The sequence below is a fragment of the Ixodes scapularis genome, unplaced genomic scaffold (genome assembly GCF_016920785.2).
Source record: "Ixodes scapularis isolate PalLabHiFi unplaced genomic scaffold, ASM1692078v2 PGA_scaffold1__304_contigs__length_218370807, whole genome shotgun sequence".
Taxonomy (NCBI): Eukaryota; Metazoa; Arthropoda; class Arachnida; order Ixodida; family Ixodidae; genus Ixodes; species Ixodes scapularis.
Genome location: NW_024609846.1, coordinates 144,999,580 through 145,024,925, shown reverse-complemented (window position 1 = coordinate 145,024,925; position 25,346 = coordinate 144,999,580). Strand labels below are relative to the sequence as shown.

Genomic DNA, 25,346 nt, shown 5'->3' with positions numbered 1-25,346 from the left:
AATGAACAGAAAAACTGATGTGAGAAAGTCATCTACACTAACCGGATCTAAAAAGTTATGCAAAAGCTAAACATTTACCTTGAGCTGCTGAAATGGCGGCGGTTTCACGGTACCGTCGCTTTCACCGACAGTAAAACGTAAAACCCGGTCGTGGTAACACCAGAGTCCAAACCACGCGCTCCTAGAGCCGACAATGCACAAATATCGATGGATTTCGTTGGCTATGGATTTTAACGGATATGTGACACTAGCGGCACCTAGAAAAGTTGAAAACTACATGACGTCGGGGTTAAACATCAATAAATAAATAAATTGGTAGCGTTTGTTTTATTCATACATTAGTTTGGTGACTTATCAATTTAAACAAATCTCCACAGACAAATTATAACAGCACAGTCGTACCGTCGGTGTCATCCTTGGTGTTATCCTACGTTGATTTCATGAATTGCAGTTTACACCAACACGCTCGGCAACAAGCAGTAAAATAATTATGCCTAATTTTTAACAACAAACAAGAAAAGTAGCGAGAAGTATATTCTTATTGAATCATATACCGACTAACCACTGATCGGTATAGCCAGCTTCGCGACCTCACCTGTCTCGGCTGGCAACCCGATTTTCGAGTTTTGTTCTTTTTCTTTGTTTCTTCCGTGTCCACGTTGTTGCTGTCGCGTGTCAACGGTTATACAACGGTGTTACTAAAATATTTTTATTTCTGTTTTAAGTAGTATGGTGCGTGTGTGGCAGTACTCACGTTGGACAATGTTCCAGAAGAACTTTTCGTCTAGTTGAACTATCTGCTTGAGTTGTCCATTTCGGGTTAGTACTTGCTTTCCATACCACGTCCTTTTTTTCCATCCCCCTCTCTTTTTGTGTTACTCGAAATTCATTCCGTTCGTGTTTTCGTAAGTAGCGTCCTAAAGGACTAGTACAGATGTTGGCTAGCGTTTCACAACTTTCGTTCACCTATAGTTGAACGGCCTACTTGTTTCTATTTTTGGGAAAGTTAGTTTAGTCTCATTCTGAACCGCTTCGTTATTTCGCGCATATCATCCGTACCACGCTTTGTTTTTTCCGTCTTCGCCCGTTCCTGTCTGACTGGAAGCACATCCAGTCTGCGACTGTGAGCTACAGGTACGTTGACGGTGTATGTGAAAATTGCACGCACTCATGCCTTTGTCAACTTGTTTTCTTAGGTCTGCACGGTGGAGAGGGGCTTCCCCACGCCTGGGTCAAGCACATCCAGTCTGCCGCTGTGAGCTACAGGTACGTTGACAGTGTATGTGATAATTGCCCTCACTTATGCCTTTGTCAACTTGTTTTCTTAAGTCTGCACGGTGGAGAGGGGCTTCCCCACGCCTGGGTCAAGCACATCCAGTCTGCCGCTGTGAGCTACGGGTACGTTGAAGGTGTACGTGAAAATTGCCCTCACTTATGCCTTTGTCAACTTGTTTTCTTAAGTCTGCACGGTGGAGAGGGGCTTCCCCACGCCTGGGTCAAGCACATCCAGTCTGCCGCTGTGAGCTACAGGTACGTTGACGGTGTACGTGAAAATTGCCCTCACTTATGCCTTTCTCAACTTGTTTTCTTAGGGCTGCGCGGTGGAGAGGGGTTTCCCCACACCTGGGTCAAGCACATCCAGTCTGCCGCTGTGAGCTACAGGTACGTTGACGGTGTACGTGAAAATTGCCCTCACTTATGCCTTTGTCAACTTGTTTTCTTAGGTCTGCACGGTGGAGAGGGGCTTCCCCACGCCTGGGTCAAGCACATCCAGTCTGCCGCTGTGAGCTACAGGTACCTTGACGGTGTATGTGATAATTGCCCTCACTTATGCCTTTGTCAACTTGTTTTCTTAGGGCTGCACGGTGGAGAGGGGTTTCCCCACACCTGGGTCAAGCACATCCAGTCTGCCGCTGTGAGCTACAGGTACGTTGACAGTGTATGTGATAATTGCCCTCACTTATGCCTTTGTCAACTTGTTTTCTTAGGTCTGCACGGTGGAGAGGGGCTTCCCCACGCCTGGGTCAAGCACATCCAGTCTGCCGCTGTGAGCTACAGGTACGTTGACGGTGTATGTGATAATTGCCCTCACTTATGCCTTTGTCAACTTGTTTTCTTACGGCTGCATGGTGCAGAGGGACCTCCCCATGCCTGGATTTTGCACCATATGTTCATAACACACTTAAACTTCCCTTTAGATGACAGGGAATAGCTTTTCCCCGTCATCTACAGGTAGGTTTCAGTGTGTTGTGAATATGCACTCATACCTTCGTCAATTTGTTTGCTTGGCGGGGGAGAGGGGGAGCCGTAGCGGCCTCCCTCCACCGAGGACTAGCACTTCGTCACTCGTCCGGTTAATTTGCGATAGTTACCGGCACTGGTATCTTAAGCTTTTCTCGCTAGGCATGAGATTGCTTTTCCACGACACAGCCAATCTGGTAGATAACATAGGCTAAAAATACTGAAAAAGTCTCTAGGCACAAGTGCCATTCATATAGTCCAATTAATATAATTAAAGCATATTTCTTTCATTTGTTTACAGACGGACACTCCCTCCAAGGTCTGACTAGGACATGGGTCAGACAACAGCAAGACAGCTGCTAAATATATGGCAGAAGAGCTTTCCAGGGCAGAAAGGTATTGCACAGTTGACAAAAAGGGCGACTGTCGAGGAGTGGAGCCACCAGAAGATCTGGAGAAAATGCATACTATTAAAATTATCATCTTATTTCAATATAGATTTGGCTCATGGTCTTTCATTGGCATAGCATGCGGGCTAGGGTACGACATTTTGAACATTCATAGCTGTCCAAGTAAAGGGTAAAGCATAAAGCGCCGTTCGCACTCTTGCGACCGAGAGACCAGACCGGTTTTTAAGCCTTTTGCGACTTCTTAGGACCGGATGCGCTGCAGCGGAGCTGGTCCTAAGAGATCGCAAGAGGCTTAAAAACCGGTGCGGTCTCTCTCGGTTTTACTCGGTCGCAAGAGTGTGAACGGGCCTTTAGACGTAATGCCCTAATCCCTAGGGATTTTGAGGCGCGATATTCAAAGTATGTCCGCTGAGGATCCCTGTTCGGATGTCCTCCGGATGTACAAAACTCTTACCTTTGTACGTCCGTCGGACGTCCACGGGACGTCCTTCGGATTTTCGCGGATGGCCCTCGGATGTACGATATATCCGAAAAGGATATCCATTGGATGTCCGATGGATGTCCAGTGGTTGCTTGGGCGATGCGGCAACAGAGATATTATTTCCAAATTAGAGTTCGAAGGTAGCCTTCGATGCTAGCACTGACAAACTCACTTCACTCACAGGGTGAAAACGTGAAACTTTGTATCATTCGGACAGAGATCGAAAAATAACATGCACCGCTTCAACTTGGACACCCCAAAATAATTAACTTTAGTAGATCGCACGCAAAAGCTTCGCGTACGCAATAAAATTGCCGGTCAGAAGTGCGGTTCCGCAAACAAAATCAACATATGAGTCATCAAATTATGAAGAAAAACCAGGTGTGAGCGTGCCAAAAATATTCGACATTTATTGTTGTCAATATTTGTTTTTCTATCCACGTGCTTATGTCGCAGTGGAAAGCCGTGAAACTCCCTATAAAATTATTTTGGGCAGTGTTTCCGACGGTGCTCGCTCGATCGTAAAATGCCGCTTTGTTGCTACTTTGGCGAATCAAACAAGGAAGCCACGTTCACCTACAATGCCCTGTCCACAAGAAGGGAAATCAAAATTTTCGCTTCGTTTTCTTTTTTAAATATTCTTCTCTTCTGCACGATATAGGGTATGAATTATTATCCTTCCCTGTACTCTCGCTGCGACGAACAGTCCGATAGACAAGTCACCCTATGACAAAGATGGGGGTCCCGAAAATCTCCTAAAATCGTGTTTGTTCTCAGAGACACATCCGTGTGTAAGAAAAACCGCGGCCCTCTCCACGAAGTACGGACATATTTGATAAATAGCGTTGACTTGAGGTTGAACTTTTCATTTGCTTTGTAAACACAAGCGTGACGTCACGTGCGCATCCCACGCGACCCAACTGAAGTCTGAACTGGTGTACTATGTGTGGACAATAGGGCATTATTTTGACTTCCCAGCCGCGACGACCTTGGCGAGGGAGGACAGATGGGGGTCCCGAAAGCTCCTAGAATCGTGGTTTGTTCGCAGGGACACACACATCCGTGTGTAACAAAAAACGCGGCCCTCTCCACGAAGCTTACACAGGCATTGTTGTGTACCTACTGAAGATGCCTCCCGCAAGGGAGGCGAAACGTCTAGTGAAATTGTTTTTTCCTGTTCTGTGAAGTCGGTGCTTTTATTTTAATTATGTTACCAGTCGGCCTGTGTGACCAGTGCTGATTTGAAGAATCGCCTTTGTCTTTCCTGAACCCTAACAAAAACACCCTCATAACATTTTTTTTTTACTGTTCGGCTACGTTGGCATAGCCTATAATCGACATAATTTTTGCGAAAGCCTACTTTTATTTTATAATTATCTGTAACCATTTCTAATTGAAAAAGTGACAAGTATAATAATTATATTATGATTTCATATCAAAATTCGACGAACCGGGAGATGCGAAATTCGGTGAAACAGCTTTGCAAAAAAATATCCGGTGCCCGAAACTTGCTTATATTAAAATGTCTAACATGTGTATGTGTTCTAATACAGAAGATGAGTGCAATGTGGAAACTGAATGGCCTCACAGACAATTGTCAACGAGTTGGAATTTTCGATGAATTACCCTTTGTCGAGTCATCCTACTACGGATTGGCCTCTTCAATCAATTGCCCATCGACAAATATTGTTGTTGGTTTATTTGCCATCTGGTGTAAGGGGAGAGTGTGGGGCTCGTCAAGCCGACATCTGCCAGCATTTTCATCACGCCTCCAGTGCCTGTACCGACTGACGCCGACGAGTTGGTCTAGAAATAAATACCTACGGACTATACTATAGCCGCTAAATATCTCTACGCGAACATGATTTGTTTTCAAAGGGGCACCCGCCTGTTGGTGCTTCTTTGAATTATACATACGTCACGGTCAAAACGTTCCGCAGCTAATGAGTGAAGGCCGACCAACCTATTTTGACCAATTGTCCGTGTATGGGAGATGAGAATGCCACTGCGTCAAAGACAAGACGTGTGCGAGCGTTGCTAAAAATAGAGACCACTATCGATGTTTTAGTATACATGGTTTCATTCTTAGTCAGAGCGCAAACAGAGGTTAAATGTCACGAAAACACTTACACAAAGACAAAAAGCACTTTATCACGGCGCATTGTACGAGTTGTTATATTAGTGGGTGGAATCACCCAAACAAAGATAGTGAACGCCGTGGCGTTTAGGTGTTGAGCTGTAGGTGATGCTTGATCGGCGCAATGTGTCAGTCGAGCTCCAACTGAGGGTGATATGAGGCGGGGCAGCTCTGTGGTTTTACTTGTTGTTTATTCTGGTGTCTTTCGTTTTTGCGCGAAATATTGCGGATCACAACAGCTAGGCATCTTCGTCCGATGAAGCTCTGTTTTACTGATTGGCGTTTCATCGAATAGTGGACATTTCATCGAACACCGCTTCATTGAACGCCAACTCATCAAGTGGCTTGATCGAATTATGTTTCTGCTATCAAATTATTGCAGATATAATAACTACGCTCGTCATATTTTGTAAATAACGGTAGCCTTTAGCGAAAATTGTGTTGCATAGTTAGTTTCGGCCGTCAGCAAATAGTGAAAAATATATATCTACCTATCTCTCTCTCTTTCTCTCTATATATATATATATATATACAAAGGCAAAAATGCGTACTGTCAGAGTTACTAATTCGAAGTTTACTACGACGTTTCGAGCGGGGACCACTCTTCATCACCTAATGAAGAACGGTCCCCGCTCGAAACGTTGGAATAAACTTCGAATTAATAACTCCCACAGTACGCATTTTTGACTTTATATATATATATATATATATATATATATATATATATATATATATATATATATATATATATATATACAACACGGGCACTTCACGTCATCGTACGTGGTCTCCGAGGAGGATATGAACGACTATGTGCAGATGAATGAACCGTACTTAATCCAATGAATTAAAGAATCCAAGTTTTCAGGAACCCGCCGAAAGCCAAAAATTGGCGGAGCCAGGATTTGAACTCTGGGCCTCCCAATGTCCGGTCGGGTGTGCTAACCACTACACCACTCCACCTTGGCTTTCTGGCGTTTCCTACCTGTCTTATTAATGCACAAGAAACGAAATGTATCCAATCGGAGGTGTTCTGGAAACACACGCCGCCGCGTGGAACGCGGTACGACGCTTAGTGTCACGTGGTACGTGCTCGTTTGTGCTCCAGAAATCCTCCCACTGTTTGTCTCGCCCCGTGTACATGTAGTAGTATTCTTTGTTTATGAGCTTTAGAGACACGGTATCATCATCATCTGCGAGAATCAAGAGCCACGTTATTGAATATACAACACGGGCACTTCACGTCATCGTACGTGGTCTCCGAGGAGGATATGAACGACTATGTGCAGATGAATGAACCGTACTTAATCCAATGAATTAAAGAATCCAAGTTTTCAGGAACCCGCCGAAAGCCAAAAATTGGCGGAGCCAGGATTTGAACTTTGGGCCTCCCAATGTCCGGTCGGGTGTGCGTGAAGTGCCCGTGTTGTAATATATATATATATATATATATATATATATATATATATATATATATATATATATATATATATATATATATATATATATATATATAACACGGGCACTTCACACCATCGTACGTGGTCTCCGAGGAGGATATAAACGAAATTGTGCAGTTGAATGAACCATACTTAATCCAAGTAATCAAAGAATTGAAGTTTTCAGGAACCCGCCGAAAGCCAAAAAACGGCGGAGCCAGGATTTAAACTCTGGGCCTCCCAATGTCCGGTCGGGTGTGCTAACCACTACCACACCCGACCGGACATTGGGAGGCCCAGAGTTCAAATCCTGGCTCCGCCGTTTTTTGGCTTTCGGCGGGTTCCTGGAAACTTGGATTCTTTAATTCATTGGATTAAGTACGGTTCATTCATCTGCAAAATTTTGTTTATATATATATATATATATATATATATACAATTTACCAATACAATGTCTGGACATTTACACTTACCAAGTAACCATTTTCAGCTGTGATTTGAGACTGTGTTGCGGTTATCCCGCTCTTATTTATTTATTTTTTGTTTCTCTTGTTTCTGGCCTTTTTAGTATAGGCTTCCACCAGCTCGCTTGCGCGTGAACTCTAATTTCAAGTGAAACAAGTTTGTAAATTAGGGTGACACTATATAGGTTTGAAATCCTATCCCAATTTTATTGCCATTTGGTGAGCCACGTACGAATTTTGAAATATATCTTTTCATTCAAATAATCGATTAGTAAATCGAATAGCGATTCGTGCGAATTTACTACGACGGGAAGAACGATTTTGCAAATCTCATGGCAATTAGGAAATTTCAGCCATCCTTGGTTTCCGATTGGTCGCGCTCAGTAGCGGCTCCCTCCGCACAGAGTAGCCTCGAGTCAGAATTCGCGGAGTCTCTACTGACCGGCCAAAAAAGTGCGGCGCTTCAACTGCTCCCGCTCAGACGACTTGATGTATTTGTATACGCCCATGACATCGGCCGCGATCGGTGATTGAGGTTCCGTTAGCCGACGCAAGCGTCAGCGGACGTCTCATATTTCCATACTCTCATTTAACTACAGAAACAAAAACAAAAAAAAAAATCATCCTGTTCATGTTCACTATGTTCACCACTGACAAGATAGTCGGTAGTCGACGAGTTTCCGTGCAAAGCCGATCAAAACGAGGCACCAGATCAACTTTTACGGCTGCCATCAGGAAATATCTGGCTTGTCGCGTTCCCTCAACGTCACTCCAAATATTGTTTGTGCCCCGCGCACCATCCTCTTGTAGCAATATTTTTATTGTCCCCATGTGATTTCTTTTTTATGTTCTTACTGGTGTTTGATCATAATTCGGTCATTGAAATAGTTTTTGCTGCCGACCCTACCATTATTTTGACCCTCTGGCAGCAAAGGAATATTATGCCGGCAGTACACACGAAATAAAAATGTAGACACTCCGTCCCATATCTCAAATTACATCACAATGTGTTTACACAACTGTAGTGCAGAGGTACGATGAGCAGGGTCTGAGAAAATATTAGTTTCAGTATTTTCAAAAGAGCGACGAAACAAAATAAAGAAAGGACCGCCAACCGGCAGCGCGTGCAAGCAGCGGCAGTAGTGACAGGAAGCGCGAGGTGTGTCTTTCGTACGGCCGGCATCAACTCACGCACTGTCCGAAGATGTACTCTGTTTTACTCGTAGGATTGCAACGCTGTGGAATGTAGGCGTGTGATTTCAGAAAGCGCGTCCTACCATTTCTGCGCGCGAGTGCTCCTGCAACCCAAGCATTGTATACAGTTACGTCCTCGCGCCCGTGCCTTGGCCAGCCCCGTACACAACGTATGCAGTATCGAAAATGCATAGTTCGAAATTAAAGGTCCCACTTTTCCATAACAAAAAAAAAAAAATTGGCTTGCTTTTTATGTTTATACAGCCTTGATGGAGATGCGCCTCAACGGGTAATCGGTCTCTTAGCTGTAGATGAGAAATTTAGCCAGTGCGATACAACCACTAACCTGGAATTTTTAACGTGCATCACACAGTAGTGATCACACGAACGCGTGCCGGTACGAAACTCATCCAGATCGAAACGGGCGGGGGCGGCGGGGACCGAACCCAGGAGGTTCCCAGCGCAAGCTTTCGCTCCACGCTCCGAGCTGAGACGCGTTAGCCCACTCGGCCACTTCCTCCCTTACTTTTCCATACCGCTTCAAAACCCCATCTCGCTCAAATCACTTGGCAGCAGGGGGCCTCAAGTTGGGGATTATCCGGTACATTGTCCTCCCAACAATGAACGTGGGCGCGACGCGCCAGAGGGTGAACACGTGAAAGGAGGGGCGTAAGAGTGGAGAAGGAAACTCAAGGTCGCAAGCGAGGGGAAAGAGGGTTTCGAAATTGGCGCGCAGGTTTTGCAGCATTTGCTCTTACGGACAGCCAACGCCGCCCTGGTGGTTCAACTAATGTTTTGTTCAAGATGGCCGCCGTGGTACCGCAGCCTTAAAGCACTCGATGGAAAACTTGCGGCTTACTTTCTGTTTTAGTTTTTTGTTCTCTTCTTCTAGAAGTTCTATGTGCCTCTTGAGTTTCAGAACTTCTTTTTGAGCTTTACTGAGCTCTTCCTGAGACTTCTCAAGGTCAGATGTAAGCCGTCTAACCAGGGCAGCTTGTTCGGCTACTTCCTCTTGAGGTAGCAGGGATGCATTTGGGTCTGGTGGGAGCTGGTCCTCGCAGCTTGGTGTGCCTGCTTCATCTCCAACTGCAGCTGCCACATTCACTGGACTGCTCAGTGGTGCAGTGGCGTTTCTGTGGAGTGTCCTTCTAGGCACTTTAGGGACCGAAAACCTAAATACGGATGGAACAACACCTTCCTTTAGAAACCTTCGGCCATTCACATAACCAGGCAGGTACTGTTCTTCCTTGAAGTGCTTTGAGCACACTTTAGTGGACTGGGTAACCTTGAAATGCTTCCCTTCGTCTCTTTTGATGGCAACAATCCACTTCTTGTGGAGGTCCTTGCTTCTTGGAAACCCAAAGTAGGAAACCTGGGAATAGAATTATTGCGGTTAGAAAAATGTGGTTGTATAACTTAAACCATGCAGACGGAGCTTTGCAATAAAATCTTGTTTCCGTCGGGCTGTTCTACTGGTTGTTTTTAAATAACCTTCTGTCAAGACTCGGGCGTGTCTCTTTGTCCCTCTTTGTTTTGTTACAAGCTCTTTAAGTGACCTAAATAAAGTCAACTCTCCTATGCATCCCATGCACACGCCTGTTTTACTCTCCAGTGTTATTCTCAACAACACGTCATTCATTCAATCATGTTGTGGCCTACAGGTATGCTGTGATGTATTCTATAGCATGCTGTGCCTTTTGCGGCTGTGATCGCGCGAGTTGTATGCTCACGGGCAACGTTACGAGATAATGGGGCCAAAGCACTTGAAGAGCAGCTCTAGCAGAACGTTGCGGGGACGAGCAAAGCAAATCGTCTCGGAGGCCCGATACCGCCCCGCGCGCGCTTGAAAACATGTTTAGAAGTTGCAGCACGAGCTCCCGATACAGGCACTAAAGAGACGAAGTACAGCTCTCCGTGCTAGTAAGCACTCGGGCAATGCCGATGTCGTGAACGTAAAACAATGTTCTATCGAATTCCATGTAATGTGACGTGGGAGCACTCCTTGCGCTCGTTCTTTTTTTTCTTTTTTTTTTTTGCGTGATTGTTTGTGCAGACGAGGTATTATCCGAAGCTACGTGCCCATACCTACTAGGAAACTTCACACAACATGTGAACGGACACCACAACGCAGCGTTGTCAGAAATAAACTCCGAATACTGGTCAGGAATCGCTCGCAGCTACGGGATTCATCGCATGATTACTCGACCAGTTCAAACGCATTTTGAAACGATGTCACGTGGACAAGGGTTATCCTCTAAAGATTATTTTTATTTGTGCAAACTTTATACTCTGAAGCGGTGAACACGCTCTCGAAGCTTCGAAAAGCGTTGAGGCAGCAGCAGACAGGCCTAATGTGATCGCCGCTCACTCCGCGCGGATCTGCATGACCCGATTTCTTCGAATACTGGTGTTTTTAACGTGAAAAAAAAAAAAAAAAAGACTCACCTTTTGTTGTTTTTTATCTTTTGGCCCTCTTTGGGTGCATTGAGGGATGCAGCAATGAGTTGGCATGTCAAACTGCCGAACACAGTGGTATGGTTCAACACCCTCGGTGCTTGACGACGACGCAGTATTGGCGAATTTTGTGAAGTTCGCGCAACCGTCCCTAGAGGCGCTGACTTTTGAAAAGGGTCTTGCCATCTCGCGTTTCGTGCTCTCGTCGTCTCATGGGTCTTGTCTCGCGTCTTTTCTAAAAATATTTTCAACGAAAGACGTGGGTGTGTGGGGACGCTCCGACGCTAGCGTGCCGGGTACCAGCCATGCCGTCATGCTGTGAAACGAAACCACATTTTTGCGCGGCGAGAGTTACTTTGTGAGCTGAAGCACTCGCTCCTCAAAGCAACGGCCGTGGGATTTGGCGCTACACGTTGCGCCATCTAGCGGCTGCAAAATAAAGAAACTGGGTAGGCCAGGCCTGCGCGGGTCGCGGGTGGGCGCATCCATAAACCACGTGTGAACGTTGCATTCCGAGTCGGCGTGAGCTTTTTTTGGAACCGTTTTTCGTAAAAGTAAGTCCCAACTTCAAGTCTCTACGACCTCACCGGGTTCCTGTAACATCTCGCCTACCTCTTAGAGTTCCCCCCAAAAAATAAGGCCGTGGCTACATCCACGCGCGGGGACGTAGCCATGTCGGGAGGAGATAAGGCTCCATCCACGCAAAAGGTCACGTGACTTATAAAATAAGGACATAATTTGTTTTTATTTACATATTATGCTTTCTTACAAGTAAATATAGGATCTAAAAATAAAGAGGTTACATTTTATTGTTGTTTTAAAGTTAATATATCACGTGACCTTACAAATTCTTAGACAATTTATCAATGTTTCACTGTTTTCTAACACTGATAGGAAATATCATGCGTCATAAAAATAGTATCCGTAGATGTCTTTATATTTATGTTGTCCAGGAGTCACACACACGTGTGGGCAGCGTGCGTGCCATCCGTGCGTGGGGGCGTGCAGCCTGCAGCCATGTGGTGTGGGATTGGTTGGCTTGGCGCGGCTGCGGCCTCTGGGGCCTTCGCCCATGTGCACATCGCTGCTGAGGCGAGGCGGCGAGGCTTCGCCGTGTATGTGATTGGCTTAATTCGTTTAAGGCATTGTAGTGTGAGCTTATGTGCATCGAAGGGGACAAGTGCGAGCACACGCTTCGTATGTTCTTGACTTGCGCGCACGCTCGCTATCTCACAAAGGTTGTGCGAGAAGGGAAAGCATGCATTAGACTCAGTAATAAGAAACCTATTGAGAGCATTCAATCGAGAAAACTGGGTAAAAGATTCCAGAAACAGTTTATTTCATGACAAATAAAACAGTAGCCGATCGATGCACAGATGCCACTCGTCCACGAGATCACCGATGAACACGAAGCCCTTCTTGCGGCAGAACTCCTGCAGGAGCCAGTTCACTTCTCTGTGCCGATCATTCTACACCTGGATCACTGCACTCTGCCTACGCTGACACTCCAACGAAAAGAACCTGTTCTCCCAACTCGGAAGAAAAAGCGATCTGCGTCGTCGGATTGCGTTCCAAGATCTGAGCGGCCAGCCGACGGTACTTGTCAACGTACGCGCAGGCACAAACGCTGGTGTTGTTTGTGCCAAAATCGAGCAGGGCGTCAGACACTTCGAGAAGCAAAGCCTTGATCCTAACGTTACTAAACACCCGCACTTCGACAGCCACCCGGTTATTAGATGTGAAATACTGGGACAAGTATTTCAAAATCGAATCCCCAGCAACCAAAACTGCAGGCATATCAGAAGTGCGACCGTGTGATTACACAAAGTTTTCTTGACCAAGAAAACAATAAAATAAAAATAAAAACAACACTTCAGAGAAACCCGCTTGGGGAAGACCAGGCAGGAACAGCAGTCCGCGCACGGCAGGAACGCAAGGAGCAATGGCCACCGAGCACAAGGCAAAACAATGGGAGACAAGAACGTAGGTTGGGTAGGTTGATTGCTGCGTGGACCACGACCAACTCTATAGTTGGTCGTGGCGTGGACGGAGACAAGACGGAAGGAGAACTGCTTCCGTCCACGCAAAAAAGTGACGTGGGCGCCGGAAGTGACGTAGTGCGTGGATGGAGCCTTATCTCCTCCCGACATGGCTACATCCCCGCGCGTGGATGTAGACACTCCCAAAAAATAAACGCTGCTACTGCTGCGTGAAACACGGCCACAGTCGCGAAGGTGACTCAAGCGTCAAACTTCATCGCTTCCCTTCGAGATCTTGGGAAGCGACACGGCGACAGAAGTGGATTACTGCAGTGCGACGCATCAAGTAAGTGAATTTTACAGAAACTCTTTGGGGGGAAGTGAACGAAAATATATGTGCAGGCTCGGAAAGTGGTCGGACGAACTCGTTTTGCAGACTACTCGGCAAAATAACATATTACAAGTTATATTAGAAGTCGCTTTGACAGCCACATAGGGAAATACGATAGGAACAATTGGGCCGATTGCTGCTTCGCTGTGACGTCGAGGATCGGGCGATCAGGTCTTCAAGCGAAAGGCCCGTCGGCCCGTTCCGGCACCGCTAATGCCGTTCGGCACGCGTGGTCGCAACCAAAACCTTCCAAACCTGCGAGTGGATTTTCGTAGCACAAAGTTTTGTTTGTTTCAGCAACTAAATTTAATGCTGAGTCTAGTAACAAATGTGACGGCGTGCAGAAACAGGCTGCTAATGTTTTTTGTTTGGAAAAATCTCGCGCGAAGCGTCCTGTCGCCTTTTTACACCAGGCTTTGCGATGTGCGTACGGTTATGTAGCATGCTGAGTTCCAAATTTTATTCTAGTGTGTGTGGCCGTCGGGAGGAGAGGACGGCCGAGCAAGGTGCGAGCGGGGCCAGCCGGCGAGGAAAGAGGAAGAGCGTGCTGCACGAGGCTGGGACCGGGCAGGAGCTATAGAGCTGTTCTGGCTGGTCTGGCCCATGGCGATTCCCGGGAGCATTCCACCAGCGAAGTTCGGGTCAGGACTGGCGGAAGCGGCGAGCCCTGGCCATACCGGCCTGGGCCATGACAATCCCGTAGTGGTTCCGCAGCGAAACTGACTGAGATAGCCCGGAACAGCTAGCCTACGCCGTACTGGCGTGGGAAGGACGATCCGCAGGCCTGGACACGGGCTCCGACTGTGAGTTCTGACCGACGGGCGACAACTAGGGTCGGCGGGTCCGGACTGCCGGCTCTCGAAGACGGGCAACCGGAATGTACAATAAACCTATTCGCTGCCTTCTCGTTTTATTGTGTCACTTCCTGGGAGACGAGCGAAGCACAGACCGATCGGGCGGCCACAAGTAGTGAAGACAACTCAAACTGGTGTCCAGATGACGACTCTAGAATATTCTCTAAACACTTGGACCTATCAGGGCTCCCGATGGTCTTAAAAAAACCGCACGAAAAAACCAGGGACGCACGCAGGTGCACACGGGGACTGCTGAAATTGGGGTCGCCGTCGCTCGCAACGGCCCGGCGGGCAGATAGGCCGCCCCAGTAACAGAGGCGCCGCCGCTTGTGGCGCTGAATGCAGTACTATCGTGGCGCCGCCTGGCCATTGCCGGCTGCCTATATTTGGTCTCTGCGTTCCAGTCACCATGGTCGTGTGACGTCGGGTGTTGCAGCCCCACGTCGCTGCACACATGGCGCTTTCTAAAATGAAACTAGGTACTGCCGCATGCTCATCAACATTCCTGTTCTGGTTTAAATCATACGTTACTACAAAAATCTCTCTTTGACTCAGAGACTGCTGTGTCGAAGTATTGATTACCTACGTTTCTCTCGGTGGGCTTTCGTTGGGGAGGGACCCCGGTACGTGAAAAATTATCCGCGAAAGAATGTTGGAGAAGGGAAGTGAGCTAAAGCAAAGGAGGCAATGTCTGCACGCTGAACCCGCACAGCGCGCATGTTTGTCTCGAGTTCAGTCGTTGCACAAAGCGGTCCAAAAACTTTTTGACCCTGGCTCGCGATGTCTTGCATCAATGCGCTCAGGTTCTTTTGTGTGTGTGTGTTTAACCTGTATTTTGTTTGCCGACATGGCAAGCACGCGGCGCTTGACGGTTTTTGGTCGTACGCTCGAAAGTTAAATTTTGCATACAGTTTCGGAAATCAGTTGACGACGGAGCGGAACAGCATGGTTTTCATTTTGATCGAACAGCCGTTGTCTCCGCTCGCGCGATGAAGCACGCGCAACTGCAAGCCTACAGAAGCTGCCCTCACGTGCATGCGAACATGATTGCACGGTAGACGCACCAGCCGGGACGCTTGCAGTCCATTATTTTACGTTTGCTTACTTTTGACGAATATCTGGCACGTCGGGAACCTGTAAAATGGTAACGAGTGTTTTTTTTTAATTGCTCGGCAACGGCTACAGGACTGTGTACACTTGTGGGATGTCCGAGCAGTAAAAGCGCAAGCAGTGAGTTCCGTCTCAACACGTCACATCAGAACACAACACAAATCCCTTCGCTTGTACAGCACTTCGAATATATATATATATATATATATTCTAAGGACATCTGCTCCAAAAGCTACTTTTGCTGCTCCAAAACACTGTTTTGGCTGCTCCAAAAGGTGCTCCAAAACGGCTTAGGCCAATCACATCACTGTTCAACGCACTCAGATATGAAAAAAGCTTCGGATATCTCCCTTGTCATTTTGTTTCGGTTTCGAGCCAAGATAATGGTGTTGTCAAACTTCGGGACACACCCACACCTGTCACAATGCACAGCCAGATTTCCCGAGGGTGACGATCGAACTGACAGTGCATGCTCCCTGAGCCTATCGTTTATACAACGTCCCGATTGGCCTATGTATACTTTGCCACATGATAAATGAATCTTGTACACCACGCCCTCGCTACACTCCACATACCTGTTCATATGCTTCTTTTGACAGACACTGATGCCTGTCTCCCCTCGTCCCACTTTTCCACACAATCTGCCCAGTTTTTGAGGAGCTGAGAGTAATACGGGAACCCCATGTTTTTGCCCCACTTTCTTTATACTGTGGCTCACCTTATGAACATAAGGTATTACAACTGGTCTACACCTCGGCTTCTCTCCTACAACACCACATCCTCCCCATAGTTTCTTTATCAGGCACTCTGCAACCCCCACAAGAAGCATAGATGGAAAGCCTCCTTCCTCTGGCTTTAATATCTGCAAACTAAAGCTGTCTTTTATCTTATGTGGGCAAGACTTCGTCAAGGCAGCTCTCAGGCATGTAGAGGCAATGCCCCTCTTAATTACTTTTGAGTGATTAGAATCAAATGGGAACACCCTCTTCTTAGCCCTAGGGCAATAAAACCAACAGACATGTGAATTCCTAAATAAAATTTTAAGATCTAAAAACTGTAAGCTATCATCCGCGGGACTTTCACTGGTGAAACTGAGTCCTGATGCACTGTCCCTAAACACCCCTAACATATTAGAAATGAAGCCTTTCCTTTCAGAACCCTTCTTCGAACGAAAAAACACCAGGTAATCGTCTACATATCTAAACACAAATAACTTCTTTATCTAACCGGCTTTCAATATCTCTGTCACACTTCGCTACAAACAGGTCGCTCAATACGGGCACCACGCTCGTCCCAATGCACGCACCCTGCTTCTGTATGAGCTTTACTCCTTCATGAACAACATAGGTGGAGCTCAGATAGAAGCGTAACAATTCTAAAAAACCCTCCTCATACACGCCACACTCATTTTGAAACTTTAAAACACCAAACGCTTCAATAGCTTCTCTAACCACCTCAAAAAGTGCCTCATGTGGGATAGAATAAAAAAGGTCTTCGACATCGAAAGAAACCGCATCACAAGTACCGGGATTTGAACCTTTAAGGAATTCCACCACACTATCGGAATTACAGACCCTAAAAGGATCACGTAAATGAAGCTGCGACGACACTAGACCGATTGTCTTCCGAATTGTAATAATGACTATAATGCAATTAAATGCGAAGGGGCAAGCGAGCTGGACAATAATGATGAAAATAATCCCTGGAGAAGGGGAACAAGAGGGACAAGGGACAAATATAAATCTCCGAACACAGCTAGGTGACTGGTGAGCGACCGAAAAAATCCGCCTGGTCCGGGTATCGAACCCGGGACCTCTCCATTACAAGTGGAGCGCTCTACCAACGTAGCTAACCAGGGGTTAGACGTCAGTAAAGCAAACGGGTTCTATCAGCTGCCACCAGTCTAACACCAACAAGGGTGAAGCTTGCTATTTAATGTTATAACTATAATGCAATTAAATGCGAAGGGGCAAGCGAGCTGGACAATAATGATGAAAATAATCCCTGGAGAAGGGGAACAAGAGGGACAAGGGACAAACATAAATCTCCAAACACAGCTAGGTGACTAATGAGCGACCGAAAAAATCCGCCTGGTCCGGGTATCGAACCCGGGACCTCTCCATTACAAGTGGAGCGCTCTACCAACGTAGCTAACCAGGGGTTAGATGTCAGTAAAGCAAACGGGAAATGATTAAATAACTGTTTCTAAATACGAGATGAGGGTGACAGCTGCTAGAACTTTATATACTATGATCATAATGTAAAAACAGCGCAAACAAACACGGACGAAGGAGAAGAAACAAGCAGACGGGCAAGCGCTGACTCGCAACTGAAACTTTATTGAAAAAGGAAAAAGAAGAAAATAAGATAAACACACGTACACCAAGAAGACCCCAAATCAGCACTCTCGCTCAGACATATACGTGTCAGCCCCTTCCCCTATCAGCACCATCACATCACCGCATGGCAAACTTTCGCCCTCTTGTGCATAAATTCAAATTCTTTTTGTGAAAACGTTATTGAGGCCTCACTCACACACCGATCCCCCAGAGTGACAATGTGAAAGGCCTCGAGCACTTCTCTCGCTAGGCCTTTCACATTGTCATTTACATTGCCAAGGCCTTTCACATTGTTCAAAGGGCTGATACTCTGATGCGGTGCGCAGGGGCCCTGCATCGCACATGGAATCTATGGCCACCCAGTTTTTACTGGAAGACTTGGTGGGCCCTCCTCAGGCCCCAAACCTAACCATGGGAAAGCCGTGTGCCCCAGCTGACACTGGGAGCACACACGCTTCCTTTGCCCCCCGGCAAAGTGTCCGGCCGAACGGCCGGCCCGTTCTAGTGGGTCTTCTCCACGGGATGAGGAGCAAAGCCATCGCTCCAACTCCCTGGGTGCAGCCCACCAGCCCATGGAGCAGCATGGCTCACCTGCTGCTTCCACCTCCAGTGATGTGATTTCTGCGCCAAACTGCACCAAGGTCTAACCCTACTACATCCTGCTACATTTTTCCAAAATATGGAAAATCTGCGCCAAGCCTGCGCCAAAGGACTAATTTCGATCGCCTTTGAAAACCAAAACTAAACTGAGCACCGTAATTGAGCATGCATGAGCCAGGTGGCGCAAGTGGCCGCCCGACACAGTACCCAACATCAATCGTCCATCTGGTCCTGCATGGTTCTCCCCGCCGTCTCGCGTATCATGCTCTCGTCGTTTAGGGCGTTTCGTCTCGCGCCTTTTTTGTCATTTTTTTTAACAATAGACGCGGGCGTGTGCGGACGCTTCGACGCTAGTGTGCTGGGTGCCAGCCATGTCTTCATGCTGGGAAACAAAACCAGGTTTTTGCGCAGTGAGAGTTACTTTGAGAGCTGAAGCACTCACGCGACCACAGTCACCGTGGTCGCACGATGTCGGGTGTTGCCGCCCCTACGTCGTTGCAGATACGACTTTCTCAATTGAAACATAAGTACTGCCGCATGTTCATCAACATTCCTGTTCTTGTTTAAATCATACGCTACTACAAAAATCCCTCAAACTCAAAGACTGCTTGTTGAAGTATTGATTAGTTTCTCTCGGTGGGCTTTCTTTCGAAAAAGACCCCCCCGGTACCTAAACTATCTGCTGCAAAAGAAACTGGGTGAAGAGCAGTGAGCTAATGCAAAGAAAGCAATGTCTGCATGCTGAACACGCACAGCGCGCTTCTTTGTCTCGAGTTCAGTCGTTGCACAAAGCGCTCCAAGAACTTTTTGATCCTGGCTCGCGGTGTCTTGCATTCATGCGCCCAGGTTATTTTTTTGTGTGTGCTTAGCTTGTACCTTGTTTGCCGGCCTGGCAAGCATGCTCCGTTGGACTGTTTTGTTGTATCCTGGACAGTTACATTTTCATACAATTTTGGGAACCAGTTGGCAAAGGAGCGGAGTGGTATGGTTTCGATTCAGCAGCCGCTGTCTCCGCTCGCGCAACGAAGCACGTACAACTACAAGCCTGCCGAAGTTGCCCTCGCGTGCATCTGAACGAGATTGCACGAAGAGGCACCAGCCGCGACATTCGCAATCCTTTGTTTTATGTTTGGTTACTTTTGATGGAAATCTTGCACGTCGGGAACGAGTAAAACGTTGGCAAGCAGTTTTTCGGAATTGCTCGGCAACACCTACAGCACTGTACACTTGTGGGATGTCTCGGCAGTTAAAACACAAGCAGCGAGTTCCGTCACCACATGTTACATCACAACACTAAGTACCCTTCAGTTTTCTAACACTTGAAACAAAATATTTTTTTTTCTAAAAATATCTGCTCCAAAAGCCACTTTTTCTGCTCCAAAACACTGCTTTGCTGCTCCAAAACACTGTTTTGGCTGCTCCAAAGGCCACTTTTACTGCTCCCAAACACGATTCTGGCTGCTCCAAAATCTGCTCCAAAACGGCTTGGGTCAATGACATCACTGCATTTCAAAAAACCTGGGAAACACAGCTGTGGGTGGTGCTCGACCCAGCATTTCGAAGACGCCTTCGGCTGGGTCCGGTCGTGGAAAAAGGGTCGCACCGCCGGCTTCTGACCATGCAAAGAGTGGCAAAACTGCTCCTATAGAGCAGTTTTCACTAGAAGCAGTCTTCACTAGAAGCAGTCATTCCTGCTAACCCTTGTGGTCCTTCATCATACCAAGAACAAATGGAATGGCAGACACCTAAGCAAAAACAGAAAGAGAAAGGCCGGTAATCCCTCCTCCTTAAGGCACAGCAATGTGACTAGTGCAACATAAAGGCCTATATATAATCTCAACCTTTTAATCGAGCCTTTACTTCTTTAATTTAAATATCGATTACAACCATTAGTATTCTTCAGTTGAACTGTAGAGGACTATTATGTAATTACGATGATGTCTACTCTCTGATTAAAGAACATCATCCCTTAGCCTTCTGCCTTCAGGAAACTCACCTGAAGCAGACTCCTTATAATTTTCTGTAGCCTTTTCACGTGTTTAGAAAGGACAGTCCTTGCACGTCTCCCGCTTCTGGAGGTGTTGCAGTCATCATCCCTAAGTCACTGGCGTATGTGGAAGTACTACTCGACACTCGGCTGGAAGCAGTCTCTGCCAGAAATTTAAGCAATCGGTTGATCACAGTTTGCTCGCTATATATAGTATCACCCACCGCGCTCTCGGGTATAAGGAGCTTGAGGCCCTCGTGATACACCTTCCTCGGCCTTTACTCATACTGGGTGACCTGAATACCCACAACCCCCTTTGGGGAAGTACCCGGCGTGATACTCGGGGAGCAATAATTGAACGGTTTCTTCTTTCTGCGGGCCTCTGCCTCATGAACAGTAAAGAAGCCTCTCAATATAGTTCCGTCACACATACATTCACATCCATAGACCTCTCAGTCGTACATGCTGCCATTCTTTCACTATTTACATGGTGGGTTATCACCAACCCATATGGCAGTGATCACTATCCTGTGATGTTAGAGCATACCCTTCCACCAGTCGCACTTTCCCAACGTGCCCCACGATGGAAATTTAATGAGGCCGATTGGGCTCGTTTTGAGCAGTCTACATTGCTTGCCTGTACATCACTCGATGAAGTCACAATAGACGATATGAATGAACGTCTGAGCAAACACATCCTTGCTGCAGTAATTGTCTCTATACTATTGACATTGTCTCGTCTTCCAAAACGGCCTAAACTTTGGTGGAAGAACGATTGTGGTGAAACACAAAAAAAGCAATTAAATCAAGCATGGGGTAGGTTTTGCCGCTACCCCACACAGATTAATCTAATAGAGTAAAAAAAATGAACGCCTGGGCTAGATATGTACAAAGGCGAACCAAGCTCACCAGTTTTGAAGCATATGCCTCCTCAATAAATAGCAGCGCGTAACAACAAAAAAAAAACTCTGGGGTAGAATCCATAAAGTAAATGGTATATATCGTGCATTTTCTGTTCTATTGTTAACAAAAAATGGACTATGCCCAAAAGCCTAAATGAGCAGGCAGACATCTTGAGAGTGTATTTTGAATTAGTATTGAGTTCAGAACACTATTCAGCTATGTTCCAGCAGTACCAGGTACAGGCTGAAAAGAAGGCTATCAAAACAACGGGAGGCAAAAGGGAGCCACACAACACCACTTTCACACTACTTGAACTTCAATTTGGAATACATTTTAGCGCTCAAAAAACGGGGACAAAGAGGCGAGAAACAGACAGCACAGTGCGCTACTAACAACTGATTTTATTACGTGAAACGACACTTTTATACCATCCGAGTTTCTGATTTTGCTCCACCACTAGCCAACCCGGTGCCAGGCCGCGTGGTGAGGGCGGCGGGGAGTACGGAGTGCGAGTGGCGCACTGTTCGTCGGGCATGCAGCAGTTCTGGCTGCCTGGATTGCTTCCCGATCCTGATGTATGAGCAGAGGTGAGTACCACTCATGGACCCATCGAGCAACCTACAAAGGAGCCCAACCCAAGCCACTGTCCGGTGGTGGCAGAGGCTCTGCCACCTGAGGGCCCTAAAGCGAGCTTCATATGGCAGCACAGGGTCTTGCCGGCCCAACGTCCGAGAGTGAAGAGTTCTAATAGCCCGGCGCTGTATGCCCTCCAGCCTGTCGATGAGAAGAGCCTAAGAGGAGCTCCGCGCGGAGCAGCAGTATTCTAGACGAGGCAGGACTAGGGCAGTGTAGAGTGCGCGGAAAGTTTCATGTCCCGAGTTCCTTGAGACACGTGTGACAAAGCCAAGGGTCTGCCGGGCCCTGGACACAGTGTCTGCAATCTGCGGCGAGAAGTCCAGTGTTGAACTGAACACAACCCCAAGGATTGGGAGGGACTTAACACTTGGAATGGGAGAGCCTGACAGGTAGCACGCAGGGGGAATAGTGGAACGGCTTTTGGAGACTGTCATTTCAGCACTTTTGTGGAAGCTAATTGAGAGGCAGTTTATTCTTGCCCAGCAGTCAATCTGGTCCAGGAGACTCTGGACACCCGGCGTGGAGGAGAGTAAGTCTGCTGGATTCAGAATGGTGGTGTCGTCTGCATATTGCACCAGCAGACACGCTTGCGATGAAGGCGTGTTGTTCACGTTCAAGAGGAATAATGTGGACCCCAGTACTGAGCCTTGGGGTACCCCTGAAGTGACAGCGAACTCATCGGAGGCCTTCCCATGAAACAATACACAGTGGGAGCAACCATTAAGAAACCGGCTCAGCCAGAGCAGCAGGGGACCATGAATACCAGATTGTGCAACTTTCTGGAAAAGGATAGAGTGGTCGAGGGAGTCAAAGGCGTTGCACAGGCCTAGTTGAATGATATAGGTTGGGGAAAGGTTATCCAGATTATTACTTATGTGATGTACAATAGTAGCAAGAGCTGATATCACAGCTTCAGTTGGGCCTAAATCCATGTTGGGAGGCAGAAAGGAGGCCGTTGTTGTCCAGAATGCGAAGAAGGTGCTGGTTGATGGTGCGTTCAAAAGTTTGGCAGAGGATAGAAGTAATAGAGATGGGCCTGTAGCTGGAAGGGTCGTTGAGAGGTTTCCCTTTACACTTGTGAACTGGTGTCACAAGGGCCTTCTTCCAGGCACAGGGCACGTAGAGTGGTCGAGAAAGGATTGGAAAAGTGAGAGCAAGGGGCGAGCAGGTCAGGCCCAGCACAGTGGGAGGGCCGGATCAGTTGGGCAGCTCCATGCAGATCGTCGAGAGACAAACTCACATTTGGAAGGCAGGTTACAGGTTGGGAGGTGGAAGCTTCGATTGTCTGGACAAGAAGGTCGGGCTCTGGAGTAGAGGAGTTGTGGCTGAAAGCAGAGGAGAACTGTGAAGCAAAGAGTTGTGCTATGGTCCCTGGGGGACATGAGGGGGTGATGGTCTCTGGAGAAAGAGAGATGCTGTCGGCTAGACTGCAGCCCATTGAAATACTGCCAGAACAGCTTGGGGTCCTTCCCTGCCTTAATTGAGATAGTGTGGACGTAAGCACTTAGAACACGAGAGATGGCAGACCTGATTGAGCTCTGCAAGTCCTTCGCCCTTTGAAGTGAAATCTGGCAGTCTGAGCAGCACGTCTGAAGAGGGCTCCTTTCCGGCCAGCCATTTTCCTGATTTTGGGGGTGATCCAAGGGGACCTCTTCCTTCGTGTGGAGCTATGTGAGCATGGTACGCATTCTCTCTGGATGGCGCCAACAACGTCGCACAAGAGTTTGTAGTTGTCAGTGCAGTCGTCTCCCGTGGTAAGACACCAGCGGGCAAGATGCGCTAACTTAGCCTTATGGGCATGGTCGGTCTGATAAAAGTTCCACAGAGTCCGCGCAAACCGGCTTTTTCGAGGGAGACTAGTGGCATACTCAACCTCTATTGCTTGGTGGTCACTCCCGGACCGACCAGGATACACGTCTCAGGAGAGGCTTTGAGTGATGTCTGTGGTAAAAACTAGATTGAGGAATGATGAGGCACAGCCCTGGGCGCTAGCTGGGCTTGGCAGGCGGCTGAGCGGCACACTTGTTGGAGGCCCACAGCAGATGTGATGTCAGGGAGGATATCATCAGTGTGGTCGCTGGGTGAAGGTTCTTGGCGTCTCCACCAGTCAATATGGGAGTTGAAGTCACCAAGGAGGACGACATCTTCTAGTACTCAAATCTCACGCAAGAGAGTGAGGCATCCAAGAGTGAGTAAGATTCTTTGCGGCAGTGGGGCGGCCAGTACACGCAAGCAAGCAGAACGGTCCCACGTGGGAGCGACACCTCCACAAAGACAGCCTCGAGGTCAGAGGACTGAAGATCGTCCCTGCGATTAATGCAAAGACTGGACGGTGTAGCGATGAAGACACCGCCACCCCTCCCGTGTCTGTCCTTCCGGAACACCGTGTAAAAAGATTCGAAGAGCTCGCTGTCGTGGACGCTGGGATCAAGCCTGGTTTCGGTTAGGAGGATGACAGCAGGACGTGCGAGTGACGTGATGGTGGCCTGGAGGTAGAAAATCTTGTTGACGCCAGAAGAATGGGTTTGGTTTTTGGCATCGACCCGACGGCCGTCCGCGATTTCGGGGGCTGCAGGCGACGGTAAAAGGAAGCATGGAGCTTGGCTAGGGGCGTCGAAGCAGTAATTCGTAAAGTGGAAGGTGCAGCCGAGGCAGTGCCAAGGGTTGGTACTGCTCTTGAGTCTCCGGTTCGATGGTGCCACATGTCGCATGTGTCACAGCAGAGTACGGCCTCAGTCTCATGCACTCTCCTGTCACAACACGGGCAGAGAACTCCCGGGGGTCCTTGATTGGGTTCCACATCGCCGCTGGCGAGAGGAGACATACCGCATAGGTGGACGGAGCATAGCAGCATAGTCTCTATGTTGAAGCAAATGAATTTTTCCTGGAAAAAGAAGGGCAACTGCGCCTCATGTATTCATTGAGGATCTGTTCGGTTCCAGAACATCCATCTAGGGAGGCTACTGAGCGGCCTCGCTTTGAAAAGACTTTCGAGAACAAGCCGAACACCATTCCCCCACTTTCAATTAGAAATAAGAAAATAGCAGAGTCGATAAGCCTTGATACGAACCTCAGCATAGCCCAGTATCTCAACAAGGTTGCCCCCTGGGAACATGTCCTCATCGACTGTGACCTCTCACTGACAAAACTTAATAAAAGGGAAACACATGTGAGGTGCTCAAACAAGAATTTTCTGAACTGCAAACTAAACACTTGTTTCAACAGCTTCTACACTGATGTCACAAAAACAGACTTGCATGTCAGCTGTTCATTGGTGGGACCCTCTGTTGAAGAGGTTAGGATTAATAACTTGGCAACAATACTGACTGCCGAACTGTATGCTTTCCTTCTTGCAGCAGAACATATTATTGAAAAAAAGGGTTGCTTTCGCAGTAGTTTACTGTAACTCAGTGCATTAAGATCACTCATTTCTTCAAAAGCCTCAAAAAACACTTTTAATGTAGCACTTCAAAACAAAATAATTCTTGCATTAAAAAATAAATTGAGGATTGTTTTTTGTTGGGTTCCCAGTCATATTGGCATCCGAGGAAACGAATAAGCTAACCGTTTGGCGCACACCTGCATCTAAAGATCAATTGATGTTTAAAAATTCCTCATACAGACTACCGCTCATCAGTAAAACAATTCATGAGACGATGCTGGCAAGATGAATGGAATGCAGCAATATATAACAAGCTACATGGTATAAAACCACTACTAGGTGAAT

At 47.3% G+C, this 25,346-nt stretch overlaps 1 protein-coding gene, 1 long non-coding RNA gene and 1 pseudogene across 3 annotated transcripts; 1 reads left to right on the top strand and 2 right to left on the bottom strand.

Annotated features, from left to right (window-relative positions):
* Positions 1 to 46: 46 nt before the first annotated feature.
* Positions 47 to 2,738, top strand: LOC120839733. Of its 2 annotated transcripts, XR_006077743.1 has the most exons (4): positions 47 to 819; positions 1,106 to 1,134; positions 1,197 to 1,266; positions 2,543 to 2,738. It is a non-coding gene; the product is annotated as an uncharacterized LOC120839733 (long non-coding RNA). The 2 variants fall into 2 exon arrangements; XR_006077742.1 differs by having other exon boundaries at positions 1,106 to 1,266.
* A 263-nt stretch (positions 2,739 to 3,001) lies between these two features.
* LOC120848756 (peroxynitrite isomerase THAP4-like) lies at positions 3,002 to 10,877 on the bottom strand. Its single transcript, XM_040220773.1, has 3 exons — positions 10,812 to 10,877; positions 9,187 to 9,744; positions 3,002 to 3,022 (listed from the first exon to the last, which is right to left on the bottom strand). The coding sequence occupies exons 1-3, from the start codon at positions 10,875 to 10,877 to the stop codon at positions 3,002 to 3,004; spliced, it is 645 nt and encodes a 214-aa protein (XP_040076707.1).
* An 11,811-nt stretch (positions 10,878 to 22,688) lies between these two features.
* On the bottom strand, positions 22,689 to 24,443 carry LOC120848757 (annotated as a pseudogene).
* Positions 24,444 to 25,346: the final 903 nt, after the last annotated feature.

What these genes read in the sequence shown, in the direction of transcription:
- LOC120848756 (XM_040220773.1), bottom strand. Translation starts at nt 10,877, where the DNA reads ATGCCAACTCATTGCTGCATCCCTCAATGCACCCAAAGAGGGCCAAAA. An exon ending in AAGATAAAAAACAACAAAAG is followed by an intron (nt 9,745 to 10,811) that starts GTGAGTCTTTTT and finishes CAATAATTCTAT; the next exon opens with TCCCAGGTTTCCTACTTTGG. An exon ending in TCGAGTGCTTTAAGGCTGCG is followed by an intron (nt 3,023 to 9,186) that starts GTACCACGGCGG and finishes CAAAATCCCTAG; the next exon opens with GGATTAGGGCATTACGTCTA.